The sequence below is a fragment of the Harpia harpyja genome, chromosome Z, assembly GCF_026419915.1.
Source record: "Harpia harpyja isolate bHarHar1 chromosome Z, bHarHar1 primary haplotype, whole genome shotgun sequence".
Taxonomy (NCBI): Eukaryota; Metazoa; Chordata; class Aves; order Accipitriformes; family Accipitridae; genus Harpia; species Harpia harpyja.
This window is the reverse complement of record NC_068969.1, coordinates 113,545,164-113,560,100: the sequence shown is the minus strand read 5'-3', so window position 1 is coordinate 113,560,100 and position 14,937 is coordinate 113,545,164. Positions and strand designations below refer to the sequence as shown.

General features: G+C 41.7%; 1 protein-coding gene across 4 annotated transcripts in view; it reads left to right on the top strand.

The window, feature by feature from the left end:
* DYM (dymeclin) overlaps positions 1 to 14,937 on the top strand; it is a 221,720-nt gene that overhangs the window by 177,607 nt on the left and 29,176 nt on the right. For all 4 annotated transcript variants that reach the window (XM_052775920.1, XM_052775917.1, XM_052775919.1 and 1 more), the window contains 2 exons: positions 1,962 to 2,144; positions 11,764 to 11,877. In XM_052775920.1, the coding sequence (XP_052631880.1) occupies positions 1,962 to 2,144; positions 11,764 to 11,877 (297 nt within the window). The remainder of the gene's footprint in view (positions 1 to 1,961; positions 2,145 to 11,763; positions 11,878 to 14,937) is intronic.

Below are 14,937 nucleotides of genomic sequence, written 5' to 3'. Positions count from 1 at the left end.
TAAATCCAAGTTGATAGGCACGTACCACTCCACAGATGAGTTAGCCAGGTCTGGCTTTTTCTTCAGATTCCAGCTGAAGCAATTATTTCAGGTTTTGTCTAGTATTTTGCATTATACACATTTCATAGCATCTAACTGGGACGCTATTTTATAGGAAATACAGACGGAGGAACCACCTGTGTTTTGAATGCAAGGATTGTTTCTGTCACAGAAGAATGCGATCCCATTGATAGACTAAGTAGCTGCGGTGCTCAGCTTTGTAAGGGTTTCTGCCAACATTGTGAGCTACGCTACAACGGTTATTCAGGTGGCTGAGACAAAGCTATTAAAAAAAAGAGGAGGAGAGCCTCACATTCAGAAAAAAAATCTGTAACCTCCACAGTCAGGCAGGCATCATTGCTAAAGAAGAAAATTTCATTGTAGTGTGTGCACCAAATATTGTTCTTCAAACAAGAATTTCAAAAGGCTTTCATCCCTTAAATCTCCTTTGTACATGCAGAAGACAAGCGGTGGGGATAACCGAACTAGAGGGGTGCTGCTGTGTTTCAGCAGCAGTGTGAGGATGGGCACTCCCTTCTCCACGGTCCTCAGCACCATGGAAGAGATGAAGCAGGTTAGAGGAATGATGCTGCCTTCTGCAGGGCCGTATCGACGCTTGCAGGAAGAAACGTATCTTTGCTTCCCACTGAAAGTAGCCAGAGCAAAGCGGTAGCAAAGAATTTTGCTCTTTATATGAGTCTAACCAGGGTAATGACAAGTTCCCGTATTCTGTTCTGCTTTGGTAAGAGCATATATCTGACAAGTGACGATTCCTACAACGCTACCTTATAGTAGAAAATAACTCAGCTATGTACGGATTGACTGAAAGTCCAACAAAATGCTGTTGCAAATACAGCCTCGTTACGAAGTATTTAAGTGCCTGATGATAACTCGGAAAACGACTGCTTTGTAGGCAGTTGGCAAAAGGAAATGCCAGTGGTTTCAGTGTTCATACTAAGCTGAAAAACTCAAGCCGGTTTGGTATGATTCACGTTCTTGCCAGACCTGTAAAGTCTCACAGTCCAACATTTGATGTGGTGGAGAGACCTAACGATACGAACAAAGTAGATTTGCCTTTTTTACCCTACCCCAAGGGAGGACAGACAGCTCTCCGGTCTCAACAACCATATCGGGCATATCCTGATGTGCAGCCCAAGGAGAGAAATCCAGAAGGCTAGCAGGGGTTCACATGCTAGCTTAGAAAGTTTGAGTTTCAAAATCATCAGGAATGGTTTGTCAAAGGCAAGGTGAAAAGCTCTACAAGTTTTATCTTGAGCATTAAGGCTTAGTGCACTACAAAAGGAGATTTCTTTTTTCATTTATTACAAGTATTCTTCATTGCCAAAAAAATACGAAAAAAAAAAAAAGGCAAGGGACAAAGTCTGGAGAACGGTGGCAAATGTTCAAGGTGGAATGGGTTTTGATCCCAGTCAGTTTTCCTTCTCCTGTCTTTGCTTTTCTCTTTCACCAGCCACTTTTTGTCTGATTTTTTCTTTCTTTCTTTTTCTCCCTATCCCTCCTCCCCAAGCAGGGGCTCAACAGAAAATGTATGAAATTAAATGTATGCTGAAGTGCTTTTACTTAGCATAGGAAGGGTTGAAAAGACTTAAGTTCACTTAACCCTTAGTGAATTTGGCTGATTACAATATGTTAATGCTTTTTGACATGAGAAGATGGCTCCTGTTGAGAGAGAATCAAGCTATGAGGCTGAATACTAGAGTGCAATGCATTTCGGTTAAAATTTTGGTTATTACAGGAGAAAACAGATCTCTTTCCAGATACGGGCATGCCAGATTTGCTCTCCATTGAGACGTTAACCAGCTAATAGCTCCATTAGTAATAATTACCTGTGCGCTGTCTTTATTACCTAATATATTTTACAACGGAAAAGGGCACACTAACCTTTTATTCCTTTCTTAAAGGCACAAGACCTGAATGTGATCGAGGAAGTAATCCGAATGATGTTGGAGATCATCAACTCCTGCCTGACAAATTCCCTTCATCACAACCCAAACTTGGTGTACGCGCTGCTTTACAAGCGGGATCTGTTTGAGCAGTTTCGAACTCACCCTTCCTTCCAGGACATAATGCAAAATATAGATCTGGTGAGTGATACATTATTTAAAGGATGCTTACATGTTGTTATTTGATCTTTTTATCCTTTTGAGAGGTAGAAAATATTTATCATCTCTATCAGTTTCTTTTAGAAAGTATTAAAATGTTGAATTTCTCTCCCTTATTTTCTGGGCCTCCACTGTGACTTATTCTGGGCAACCTCTTTAACTTGTCAGAGCCAGGGGGGGATTTGGGATGCATCTGGTAAGGAATGCCCAACCTGTGGCACATCTTTCAGTCCCCTAAGGAAGGACAGCGTCAGCTTCTTTTAACTGCCCCGTGTTAGAATTCAGTCTTTCGGGAGAAAAAGCAGATTTTCATCATCAGCCAATCTTTTTCTTTTCTCTTACTCCCATCACCAGCCTATTAATGATGACAGGGAATTTTTTTAAAGTAGCTAAGAGCAGGCATTCAGCTGCCTTATTCCCTGGGTTGTGTCTGAATGTGTGTTGCTTTCACCCGCAAAGTGTCTCTCCACAGCAATCCCTTTGGGTAAGTAAACATTTTAGAAGAAAACAAAAGGGAATAGCTGTGGATCAGAAGCTGTTACCAGTGTGGCTTTCCATGGAATATGACTTTGGAAAACTGTTAGTTGTTAATTAATTACTGCCGCATCTGATAGTGGCTTTCAGGTTCATATTGAGAACCCGAGTAATGATTCCTGCTAGAAAATAACAGATTTTAAGTGCAAGAAATATTTCTCTGTCTAGTCAGTATTTGCAGAGCTGAGCAATGCTTGAAGTCACGCTATGACCACTGGATGCTAAATACTGGAAGGGGAGGCTGAACAGGACGCTAAATTTCTTGCTGCAGTGAATAGCACATTTATTCAGTGTGAATAAAAATCTGCTGAGGTTCTGGCTTGATCTGCTTTTATTTTAAAATATTACAGGAGATTGACAGATTTCTGATGATCCATAAAGGAAAGTAATTTTAAATGTCAAACTGAAATGCTGCTCTGTGTCTATCCCTTCCTCTTCTGTTCTCACTTCATATTTTCTGGTCATGCAAGAGCTTGGAGAGCAGAGGATTCAGAGCTCAAAACTCTCCCAACTTTTGGCAGCTGCAGACTACATCCAGCCTGATACTGCCTGGTTGATTAGGACAAGATGTCTTCAAGTTGTGTAAAGAGAGGATATGGTGCAGTGAAGATAACCGTGTTCTTCATTCCTGACTGAGATAGGGACCTTTTCTGGTTACTTGTCCAGATCCAGGAAAACTAGCGGTGGCCAGATCCTTCTACATGACAGCCCTGTGCCTCCCACAGATAGCAGCACATCCTTTCCTTTGTAACACTTAAATGTAGGTTTTCCTCAACAATTTAAACAATTCCTCCCCAAAACTATTTAATATTGGGTTACAGCATAATGCCAGTTACATTCAGAAACTATTTAAAGCTTTCCAAGGGAGCATGCTGAATTTTTAAATAGCTCCTTTGTTAGAGAAGCGAGGATGTCAAAAAAAGATTTATTTTTTTCTTTCTAAATGTACCTGTCACCAGCTGGCAAGTGGTGAGAGCTGTCAGGCTTGCAGATCTGAATAAAAGATTAGATTCAGCTGACTCCTCTTCTACCCTGTCACATCCTCCAGCTAATACACGGTATCAGCAGCGCTACCATCCCAGACAGAACCAGCCTTTGTTCTGGTTCTTGTTCTGACCAGCCAAAATGTTTTAACTAGTCTTGCTATCCCTTGAAAAAGTGGCAAATCATGTTAGTTTTACTATACACGTGGGCGGGAGCTTGTCTGGGACCATGTGGGCAGTATCTGAGAAGAACCAAAATGAGTTTCTGGCTCCCAAACTTTGCTCAGGCTTTTCTCTGCAGCAATGGAGGTGGGAGCTCCATCCTCACAACCGCATGGGACGTTGTGAATGTCTGAATTGTAGATGTGCTCAAAAAGGTGTCAGAAAATCGTGGGTGGGGGGAAATCTTTAAAGATTTGACTCAATAAATTCCTAAGCTGTATGTTGCTGGAAGCTGGGAGGATATATTCATGGGGAAGGATCTCCCTATTCTTGACCTATTCTTATATTCTTATTTAAGCATCCATCCCAGCCTGCTCTCAGAGACAGAATAGTGAGCTGCCCATGCTTTTCATGTGGCCAAGGCTGGTTATTCAGAGGAGGACGGATCCACCAACTTCCCATGTATCAGGGAGCTATGCTGGGTTTCAGGCTGCTGTGCTCAATGTAATTTGGTGGCCCAAAGCATGTAAATCATAGGTGTAAATGGTAAATGTTGCAGCTTTTGGTAATGGAAGGGTGGGGAAGAGCAGTTAGCTTTCTGAAGCCCCCAAAGCACATCTGCAGGGGCTGTGCTACATCCTGACTCCCTCCATTGGTACTTTTTGAGGTCATTACACAGCAAAGTACGTTTGCATTATGTCCACCCACACTACAGTGGAAGCATGAGTGTAATTTCCATCATCAGATGCCACTAGAAGTCCACATGAGCAGAAGGTGCGTGTTATGCTCTGGGTCACTCCTGACATCCCTCTGTGCTTCAGCAAAATCCTCCTTACATTGGGTGTAAGATTCTCTGATCCTAATCTGTAGTCCAGATTTGTATTTCATATAGAAATACTAACAGACAGCATAGTAATGTTCTATATTGAAGAAATCTGACCAAAAATACAGAATATGTGCAATCTGTAGTGAGTTTTGGACACCAGAACAGTTGCCAGGTTGCCTTGTCAAGTATGTATAAAATGGATATGACATATCTTGACTTTAATACTTACTGTTTTTACTCTGTTGCACATAATGTTCTCATAAACCAAATAAGGAAGCACGGAAGAAGTGAAAATGCTAAAAGTTGGATGCAAAATTAGTTGGAAAATGCACTGAGAAGGTAGAAATGAGTAGTTGATGGTCCAAGTAAAAAGAGGCATCTGCTGCAGTCCTGTGTGGGTATGCAAAGGGAGAATAGCCCAGAGATGTTCTCTAAGCCTACTCGTGCTAGCGACATCTTAGCTGGATTACTCATAGAATCATAGAGTCATTTAGGTTGGAAAGGACCTTTAAGACCATCAAGTCCAACCGTTAACCCAACACTGCCAAGTCCACCACTAAACCATGTCCCTAAGCACCACATCTACACGTATTTTAAATACCTCCAGGGATGGGGACTCCACCACTTCCCTGGGCAGCCTGGTCCAATGCTTGGCAACCCTTTCAGTGAAGAAATGTTTCCCAATATCCCATCTAAACCTCCCCTGGCACAACTTGAGGCCATTTACTATTGTCCTATGGCTTGTTATTTGGGAGAAGAGACCGACCCCAACCTCCTTTCAGGTAGTTGTAGAGGGCAATGAGGTCTCCCCTCAGCCTCCTTTTCTCCAGGCTAAACAACCCCAGTTCCCTCAGCCGCTCCTCCTAAGACCTGTGCTCCAGACCCTTCACCAGCTCTGTTGCCCTTCTCTGGACACGCTCCAGCACCTCAAGGTCTGTCCTGTAGTGAGGGACCCAAAACTGAACACAGGATTCGAGGTGCAGCCTCACCAGCGCCGAGTACGGGGGGACAATCACTGCCCTAGTCCTGCTGGCCACACCGTTTCTGACACAAGCCAGGATGCTCTTGGCCTTCTTGGGCACACTGCCGGCTCATGTTCAGGTGGCACACCATGGAATAAATTCTAGGGAGAAACAAGAGCTGTAGAAAACAAGACCTCTAAGGACAAACAGAATGGGTGCTGGTTAGCCAAAGGAAGGCTTAAGGTGACGTGATAATTTTCAAATAAAACGCTGCTGTGAAGGGAAAGGGAATAACCTTTTTCACGTACTTGTGGATTCACAGGTCATAAGGAAAGACTTTCTAATGTTAATAATAACGAAGCACTGTGGTAGGTTTCCAGGGACTTCAGCATTGGAGACCTCTGGATAGCAGACGTTTGACAGGGTGATGCTGGGGCAGAGGACAGAGCAGAACGTGTCTGTAGGCACACGTGAATATGGGGATGGCTCTGTAGCTCCACCAGCTGCTCAGACCAGAGCGGCAATTGCCCAGGTTAACTGCGATACAGACTTGGTCACAGTAATTATGGACTTTGCCTCAGGATTTGGACCGTTCAGTTTACTCTGGAGATGACATGTGACCTCTGTGTGCTTCACCGTTGAGGCAAAAATGAGTGAGTGTTCAAGGGTCATCAGTGTATAGAATGCTTTTTTATTGAAAACTACTTATTTGTCTCTGGGTTTTTATAAATAAGCTAAAAATCACCATTGCCAGCTGATTGGGAACATATGGGAACAGTTAATGCTGTACAGAAGAAACTGAAATGCAAATACCTTCTGTTTCCTATTAATTTACTTTTCATTTTAGAAAGTCATCTTAATAGGATATTGTGCATCTTGTTTAGCTAAATGGGATATTCTTCCTCTGGATGGTGAACAAAGAGGAATGCTATGGTTCCTGTTCTGGCCTCCTGCAGAAATGTTTCAGCTGTGAACTATCTATATGCTCTGTTTCAGAGGTGGTCTATAATTTGGTCAGCAACCTCAGATGTGTCAGGAATTTGGTAGATACTCTTCGCTAGTAATTCCTAAAGATGAGTTTGGTTCATGGCCATCATGAGAACGCATTGGCTTTTATTACTTTCATATTTCCTATGAGCTAGTGATAGATATCATGTGGTTGAACAGGCTTAACTAGGAGCTGCTAGAATTTTGTTTGCAAAATAGTCTGATAGAAATCAGGAGGTCGGGAGCAATGGTTTAGTGATGCAAAGGATTGAATTGATGCAATTTCCTACTAGGAATTTAATTCTCCAAAGACATTTCCCTGCTAGATATTTTAAAATCAGTTGAGTCGGCTTGGCTCTGGCATAGCAACTCCTATTTCAAGACCTGCAGGACTTGCAGTGAACATGAGAACTGATCTTTCGTGGTTTTCCTTAAAATGCCTGTAGAAAAACCTTGATCCTGCTGATTACTAGAGCCTGGCTAAATACTTTAAGTGATTTTTTTTTTTTTTCTTCTTCTTCTTTCTTTTTTTTCTCCCCACTCCTACCCACTCTCTTTGCTAGGAGTGGGGAGATGAGAAGAGCAGAGTACCTTGAAAAGTTCGTGTGTCTTTTAACATGCTTCTAGTTTCAAGGTGAATCTGAAAAACTTCAGTACTTCAAGTTTGCTGATAAACCTTTTGTGTTTCTCCTGCTATTGAATCACCTGAAAGCCATTTCATCCCTTCTTAAATCAGTGAGTGTTGGCTTTGCCTCACTTTTCTCCAGGACAGAAGGTATGACTATCGGCTACTGAACATAGCTGTGATTTATGTCTTCCTAAGGAAGCTACTTAGCTGAAGCGCTAATCCTATGGTACTTTACCACAAGAGGTTTGTTTTCTCCTTTTCTTCTCCTTTCAGCGTGCCATCAATACAGCATGTTACTCTCCCAGGGGTGAACACGGCTGGAAATGTAAAATAGCCAGTGTCAAAATGCACGTCTTTCTTTTTTCATCGCTTTCCAAAGGAAAAAAAAAATGACAAAAAAGGAATCAGAACTTTTTCATTTGGTGCCAAGTTACTTTTTTTCTCTTTTGCAGAGTTAACCTTGACAGTTGCGGGCAGAGGAGGCAGCAGCAAATCGCACTGTTATTTTTAGCTGGAGGAGAAAGCGAGGAGCTGTAGTGTTAGTTAGGCAGCAGCACTGCCTGGGAATGGGCTGGGGCATCACACCACTTCAGCATCCATGAAAGAATCCAAGTGAAGAAAACATCTTGTCCTTGATAGCTCTGCTGCTTGGTGCATGCTATAGTAAATAGAAATATTTCTTTACTTCAGCCTTTCAGCCCTATGGAAACAATAGATGGGTGAAATAATAGACATTGTGGTTATTTCCTCATAATCTTAAAAAAAAAAAAGCTCCAAAACTACAACGTCTCTTTTAAATCATTGTAGCTTTCTTGTAGCACTTTTTATCTCTGGAAATACTTCATAAATTTGTTGTTTAGAAAACAAAAGGACTAAAGATGAGTCTCTCGGGGAAAATTGACCTCTTAAATGGAAAAGCTTTATGACAACCAATTTTGGAAAGCACTACAGAAAACAGTTTTTGTTTAGAGATCTTGATTATATTAATGGTATATTAATACAAAGCCTGGAAATCCCTGAGCTGATGCATGCCCATCACACCACATGGTTGGGTAGCTTGCACAACCAGAATTAGGCTCTCTGCACAGGGCAAGGCGCTGTAGATACACCGTTTTATCTGGACGCTGATAAGATATTCCTGATGAGGGGTTGTCTAATCCAGGATTAGACGTGCCTTTTAATCTCTGTTAATATGGAAGCCAGATTGGAGAGAGAGCTTTTTAAAACGGGTTATGTTCCTTGCACGGAGAGGGCCTTTCAGCGCACAGCATGACTTGGATACAAGTAATGCACGGCGACTCATTAAGTTTCTTGTTATTCTTCTTCTTAAGCAGTCTTTGCAGTTATTTTCTGTTTTCTTAGACCAGTTGCCCAAATAATTAATGAGAACAATAATTTTCAGAATATCAAAAAGTGGACACCATCTCTCAGCCTAGTTCGTTTGCCCTGAGATCTGCTTTTTTCTATGCATTTCAGTAATATGTTCAGCACTGGGTTTTAAAGCATGTGCTAAAACTTGAAACTCATTTAATATTATCCACCCAGTTTGCTTTCTCTGGTTCATTTTTCTTTTTAAGTGGACAAGGAGTTGAAATCTGTTAATTTTCATGATTATTTTAAACGCAGGTCTGTTACTTCTGTGTGGAAGATAATTAAAGCTCTTTCAAAGGAAAAGGCTACTCTTCCTTAATATTATGTTAAGCTTTTGTATTTTTATATTTGGGCAGATTACTAGGTAAAGTGTTAGACCTTCTGCTACAGAAGAGATGGGAGCTTGGGCAGTAGGGATGTAATGCTTTTTGGTTTTATTACTGATCTAATGGGAGTAAGCAAATGCCTCTTTTAGAATCTCTGTATAACTCATCTTTTTTTTTTTTTTCCTCCTTCCCTGCCACCATTTTCTCTTATTTCATTTGGGGTACTCATTGAGTACCTGAGTATCTCATTGGGGTACTGTGCTATCAGGGTTAGAAAGAGAATTACTCCAATTCCATGTTGTCTGAAGCAGTAAGGCAAATAACGCTTAGAGATAAGTATTATTGAAGTAGATATTTTTAATTTCAGTCGTCAACTGTATACCAAAAATAGCCATTCGAAGTTCTGTGAAATGCTGACGACGCCTGAAAATATTGGAAGCTTATCTTGCTTTTGTTCTTTGTGAAATGTAACTCAACCAAGATTAGTACCTTTACCACAAAAACATAAAAGTCTTTTTTGAAAACATGTTAAGATTGGAGGCTTTGACTTTCCAAAATAGGAATCACCAGAATTCAGGTTGTATCTGTGAGTTTCATTCAGTTTTTTATGCATATGTATTATGATACTATTTTATCCTTTTGATTAAAAGCCGAATATTAAATTTTGCTTTTGTTGTGGTTTAGCAGAACTTGAGCTAACAAGGCAGCACTAGTGGGATGGATTCTCTGCATGAGCCTGCCCTGGGCGAGGATAGGTTTCACCAGTGATTACTGACATCAGAGGAGTGTTGAAATGCAGGAAGATGTTTTTTTCTTTCGAAGTTTGTGGGCAACTTTCTCATTCCTCTATGAGCTGTGTATCCTCTACCAGCAATTTGTCCCAGACCCTATGCCAAAACCATGTCAGCCTTACTCCAAGGTCCTCACGCTCTTTGCGCAAGCTGTTTCTTGCAATTTTGCTCTGTAATTTCTGGTTCCTCCCTCCAGCTCCTTTGCTTATGAACTCAGCACATCTTCCTACTCCTGTTTTTTTCAAGGATCGGAGATCACAGTGCTACACTGGGTCCTTATCTGTAAGAATGTAAAACCTACCTGCAGCATCTGCCAGAGGCAGTGAAATTCTCCCTTCTATTCAACTATGGAGATAATTGTAAGGACAGTACAGAAGGTTAAACCTGAATTTTCTCTTGACTGATTTCCATACTTCTGTTGTTTAAAACAGAACAACAAAAAAACTCCCACCAAAACCCCACAACCCCAAAAAGCAGCTTCCAGCAAGTGTCATCTGTCTCTATCTCACTCGCTTGGCGCTTCCGTTTCTAGAAAAAACTACTCTGCAATCCAGCAAACCTACCTGCTCAAAACAAGGGCTAGGGTTTCAGGGATCACAAGAGAGGAACAACAAATTTGAATCTCACAGTAATCAAGCCATCAGCTGTCTTTGTTTTATTAACAGCAGCTGAGCTGGGAGGCATAATTAGGGTAATGGTTTCTGGCTCCAGCTGTGTCTCACTACAGAACAAAGAGAGCTCAGCAGAGATTTTGTAGTATAATACACTTTTCCCCCCTTCTACTCGGGAGACTTAACAAAGATTACTCGATGTGCTGGAGGCTGTGACTCAGATACAAGTGGACATTAGTACTTTTCAGAGGAGAGCGTGTCCAAAGCCTACGAGATGTTGGGGACCTACCAGCAGCACGTGCAGCGAGCGAAAGCTGTGCACGGCTCCAGCCAAGGGGTAGCTCGGTGTTCACGCGTGCGTGGGCTCTACCAAGTGGCTCTGACCGTCTTCTGGTACTTTCAAAGGACTCTAAGTAGGTGTTGAAATTTTGCCCTGTACCCTTTTTGCGTTGTTTTGAGTTTCGGATCCTCTGCGTGACTGATGAGTTCCTCTGGGATAAGGGATGGGGTTTGCAAAGTGTGCTCTTTTGGGATGAAAGGAGCTATAGAAATGGAGGTTTTCTGATGTCCCACATGGAGAACTGCCGGTGGGATGTCTGCTTCTGGTGTGACCTACTGAGCTTGGAGAGGGATGAAAGTTAAAGCCTGACCTAACTGTGTTGTAGCTAACAAGGACCAGCTGGGTCACAGAAAAGGGGGTGGGGAGGGAAATATGGTGAAAATCAGCTTGGCCTCACCAGGGAGATGCATGGAGGGATGAGAGCATTGAGCGAGAACGTACAGGTCCTTGGGCCTGGAAACTGTGATGGGGAAGGTACGTGGGGCACTTCAGGTGGTTAATTTGGGGAGAAGAGGAGCTTTCTGGGGTTTGTTTGTTTTTGGTTTTTTTGCTCCCCTCCAGTTGCTGTGGCTTTGAATGCTACAAAAGCCCCAGGAAGTCATGTAGACTCTTGTGGTTGTATGGAGATATTTAATAGTTATCTTAAAGCCTTGTGTCCAGGAGTTTTCAAAACTATAAGGATTTTACTTTAATGCTTGAAAATGAAAGTAAATTTCTAGCCCAAACTATAAAGAGTAGACTGGAAGGCCTCAAAAATCCTGATGTGCAGAAGTACTGAGAGATAGAAATATAAGCATATGTCAGTACACAGGACTTGAAAATGTAAATTTATTAATTAAGCTGTATGTGTTAAATTGTAAAATCATCTATCTGTTAAAAATGGCTGCAGGAGGATACTGATCATTGTGCTAATTTGACATTAACAAAGTCTCCCTGACTGTGACACAAGCAATAACATGATTATTCTTTAAGAAGTACAGATACATTGATCCAGGGAAAGAAGATGACAACTTTGTGTGTAAATTGATACAAAGATCTCTCCTTTTCTATTTATTTATGTGCTCTGATTTTTCATTCCAGGTGATCAGCTTTTTCAGCTCCCGATTAGAGCAAGCTGGAGCTGAGCTGTCAGTGGAGCGAGTTCTGGAAATCATCAAGCAAGGAGCTGTTGCGTTGCCCAAAGACAGGCTAAGAGTAAGTGCTCAAGACCTCCTCAATTAAAGTGTACTGTTCCAATCAATTACATACAGCCCCTTTATATCTGTAAGGTCAAAACATCATTTCTCCTATCAATAGCAGCTGATAAGGGATTACATTGTGGATTGCCATATTTGTACATTTTAATTTAAATTCCTAATTTGTGCTAAAAGTTTGGGTGAGTTTTCTTGATTAGTTATTAAATTGAAGCCTGTGGAGGAATTAAAATTTGCTGAGGCTAAGGTTTTCTTCATCAGATGCAGTCCCACTTCTCCATCTGTTGTTTAGTTAAGCTGTAACCAAACTTCAATCATTCTTTTCTTTTGTTAACTTATTCTTCTTTCTCTGGTGTTCTGCACCTCCATCTGGGTCTACGTAAAATGCTACAAAGATACGTTTCTGGGGCTTTAGTTCAGAATTAACCAACCTAGTGAAAATCAGTTCAGGACCTGTAAGCCTGGTCAACATGATCACGAGCTTTCTGTGTAATCCTGAGCAGACCCCTCCGTTCCCTTCTGAGAGTCTCTCAAATCTTGTGAGGGATTTACCAACTTGACAGGTTTTGTGAGGCTAAAATCCATTAATGGCTGTGTGATGTTTAAATACTGCAATAATGAAATCTGTGTAAGGAGGTAAGTAAGTAATTTGAGTTACGTGTGGTTTTTCAGCACAGGACAAATTTTGCTTCTCCATTTTGCCAAGTGTATTTTAAATACTGTCTGCTTTCTGCAGAACTGTTTTTGTTACTACTGTATGATAAAAGAGCGAGAGCGTCTTCTCAAGACCCATTTCTTTTGTGGTAACTTTAGGAAAATATCATCTGATAAGGCACACTGAGTACACACGGCCATTGGTGGCGGCTGGTAATTTATTTATACCCTGATAATTTTAAAACACCCAGTGGGAACTGTCTAGCTGGCTGCATATACTAATGTCTTTCCTGCAGTTCCCTGTGTCCCTGAGGTGGCACGTATTTAGTCACTCAGACTGAATTACTTTGGGAGAGATTGGTCTAGAGCCTGAGTCCTGAGCCGCAGTACAGGAATAGCCTAAGTAACAGCAGAGGAGTTGTTGGATCTAAATCCAGCCCTTCAGGTTGTGTCCTTGCTATGCTGTGATGCTGTGAATACAGAGAAACACTGGACCTTTTGCTTTTTCTATGACAGCATATACTTACAGGCAGATACTTAAAAGCTCTTGCGTTAAGAGGCTACAGTGATTCCTTCTTGACATAGAGCCATCGCTAAATGAATTTTCTGCTTACAAAAAAATGAAGGTTTTATCGGTTACTTATTGTGCCAGATGACCTACATGTTGGGCCACAATTTCAAGAAGTTTCTGGAGTGAAATCCCATCAAGTTTACGTTTTGTATATTAATTATATAAGGCGTTCAAAATGACATGTTTATATTGCCTCTTAAATCAACAGATCAAAATTTTTTGACAAGTGCCAGGGTCTGTAGGTCCTCACCCGGCAGTCTAGTACTGCCAATTTTAAGGATGCTTATAGTGTGACTTAAAGCACTTACCTTTCCTCTGAAGGACTTGAGTTTGGGGGCAGGATTACCAAGTGAACACAGACAGTTTGGCACATAATTCTTCTACACTGCCCGCTTATACTTACTGGGTTTTGTCATTTTTTTTTTTCAAAATCCTTTTGCTGAGCAGCAGTTTGGCCAGAGCAGGTTACTCCTGCATGGAGAAAAGTTGGTGACGCTGACCTTGGTTATCTGTAATGTCATGCATTAATTTGTAAATGCAAATAACATCCTTTCTTTGCACAGACAGTAATGATGAGCGGCACACGATTCCCTCTTATAGAAATGACCTTGTGAGCCTTGACGCTCTCTGTCCTTGTACCTCTCTCCTAGGAGTCTCACAATTCCTCAGGCCTTCCCGCTTCAGTCTCTGAGGTTTTCAGGGGAAGCTGTTCTAAAGCTCAACAAAATCATATTAAGATCAGACTAAAGATATAGTTACGCAACAGCTCTGGCAACTCTGAGGAATTTCAGCAGCTAAATAAAGGAGAAAGCTTTAATCCACATGTCTTTAATGACACTCTCTGGGCATGTCTGGATGGGTGGGAGCAACCCTACCCACAGTGGCTTTGCCTGCACAATAGGCTTCGTGGCTGTTCGCGTCGCTAAGCTCACATCTGCGAGCTGGAAGCTGTCTAGCTGCATAGACCAGCTAATGTTGCCTGCCGAAAGGACAGTTTTCTAACGCGGGCTGGTTGGGGCACAGCCAATTCAGAGAGGTGGCTTCTGGATGGGAGTTGGCTTGTGCCTGGCCAGCTTGGACGATGGGTGGAGGAATTAGGGGTCTGTTGCATCTGGGTTGACGTGACCTCCACGTACTTGCAACGTGCAAAGCTGTGGATTTTAATCCTCAGAATTTATAGATCGGCTTTGCAGTTAATTGCTAATTAATTTTCAAGCCATCCTTGCCTTTTGCCATAGCATACTGAAGTGCTCTAAAGTAGAAGAGACCTTGCGGAGACATGACTCCTACCTCCTAGAAATTACCATCTTCAGCTGAAGCACTCTGAGGGAGGCGGGTGAAACACAAAGATGTTTTGATTTGGAAAACTGAGGAGTGAAGCAGCGCTTTTACTCACTCGCTTCCCTGCAGCTCAGACAATGGTGGTTTTTTTTCTTATGTATAAGTACCTGATGTATGCACAGATAAATATAGTGAATGTTTTCAAGTTGCTTATCTTGGCCTTTGTCGAGGAAGTGAGCATTCAAGAGGTGTTACATGTATTCAGATCTTGAGTCTGTTGCTTAGACCATAGTTCAAACATGAATAAACGTCAACTAAAAATAACAGCACTTAGAGCCACGATCCTGATCTGCATAATGGAGCTTATCAGTTTTGTAGCACACCCTGGTACTCCTGCTCCTTTTCAGTGTGGGAAGCAATATGGGATGCAAAGTGAGCGCATATATATATATTTGTGTGTGTGTTTGGAAAGATAGCCTGCATTTTCTTAGCAAATAATTATTGGCAAATGGGAGATCTAACTCATATTTTCCTTCCAGTCCTGGAGCAATCTGA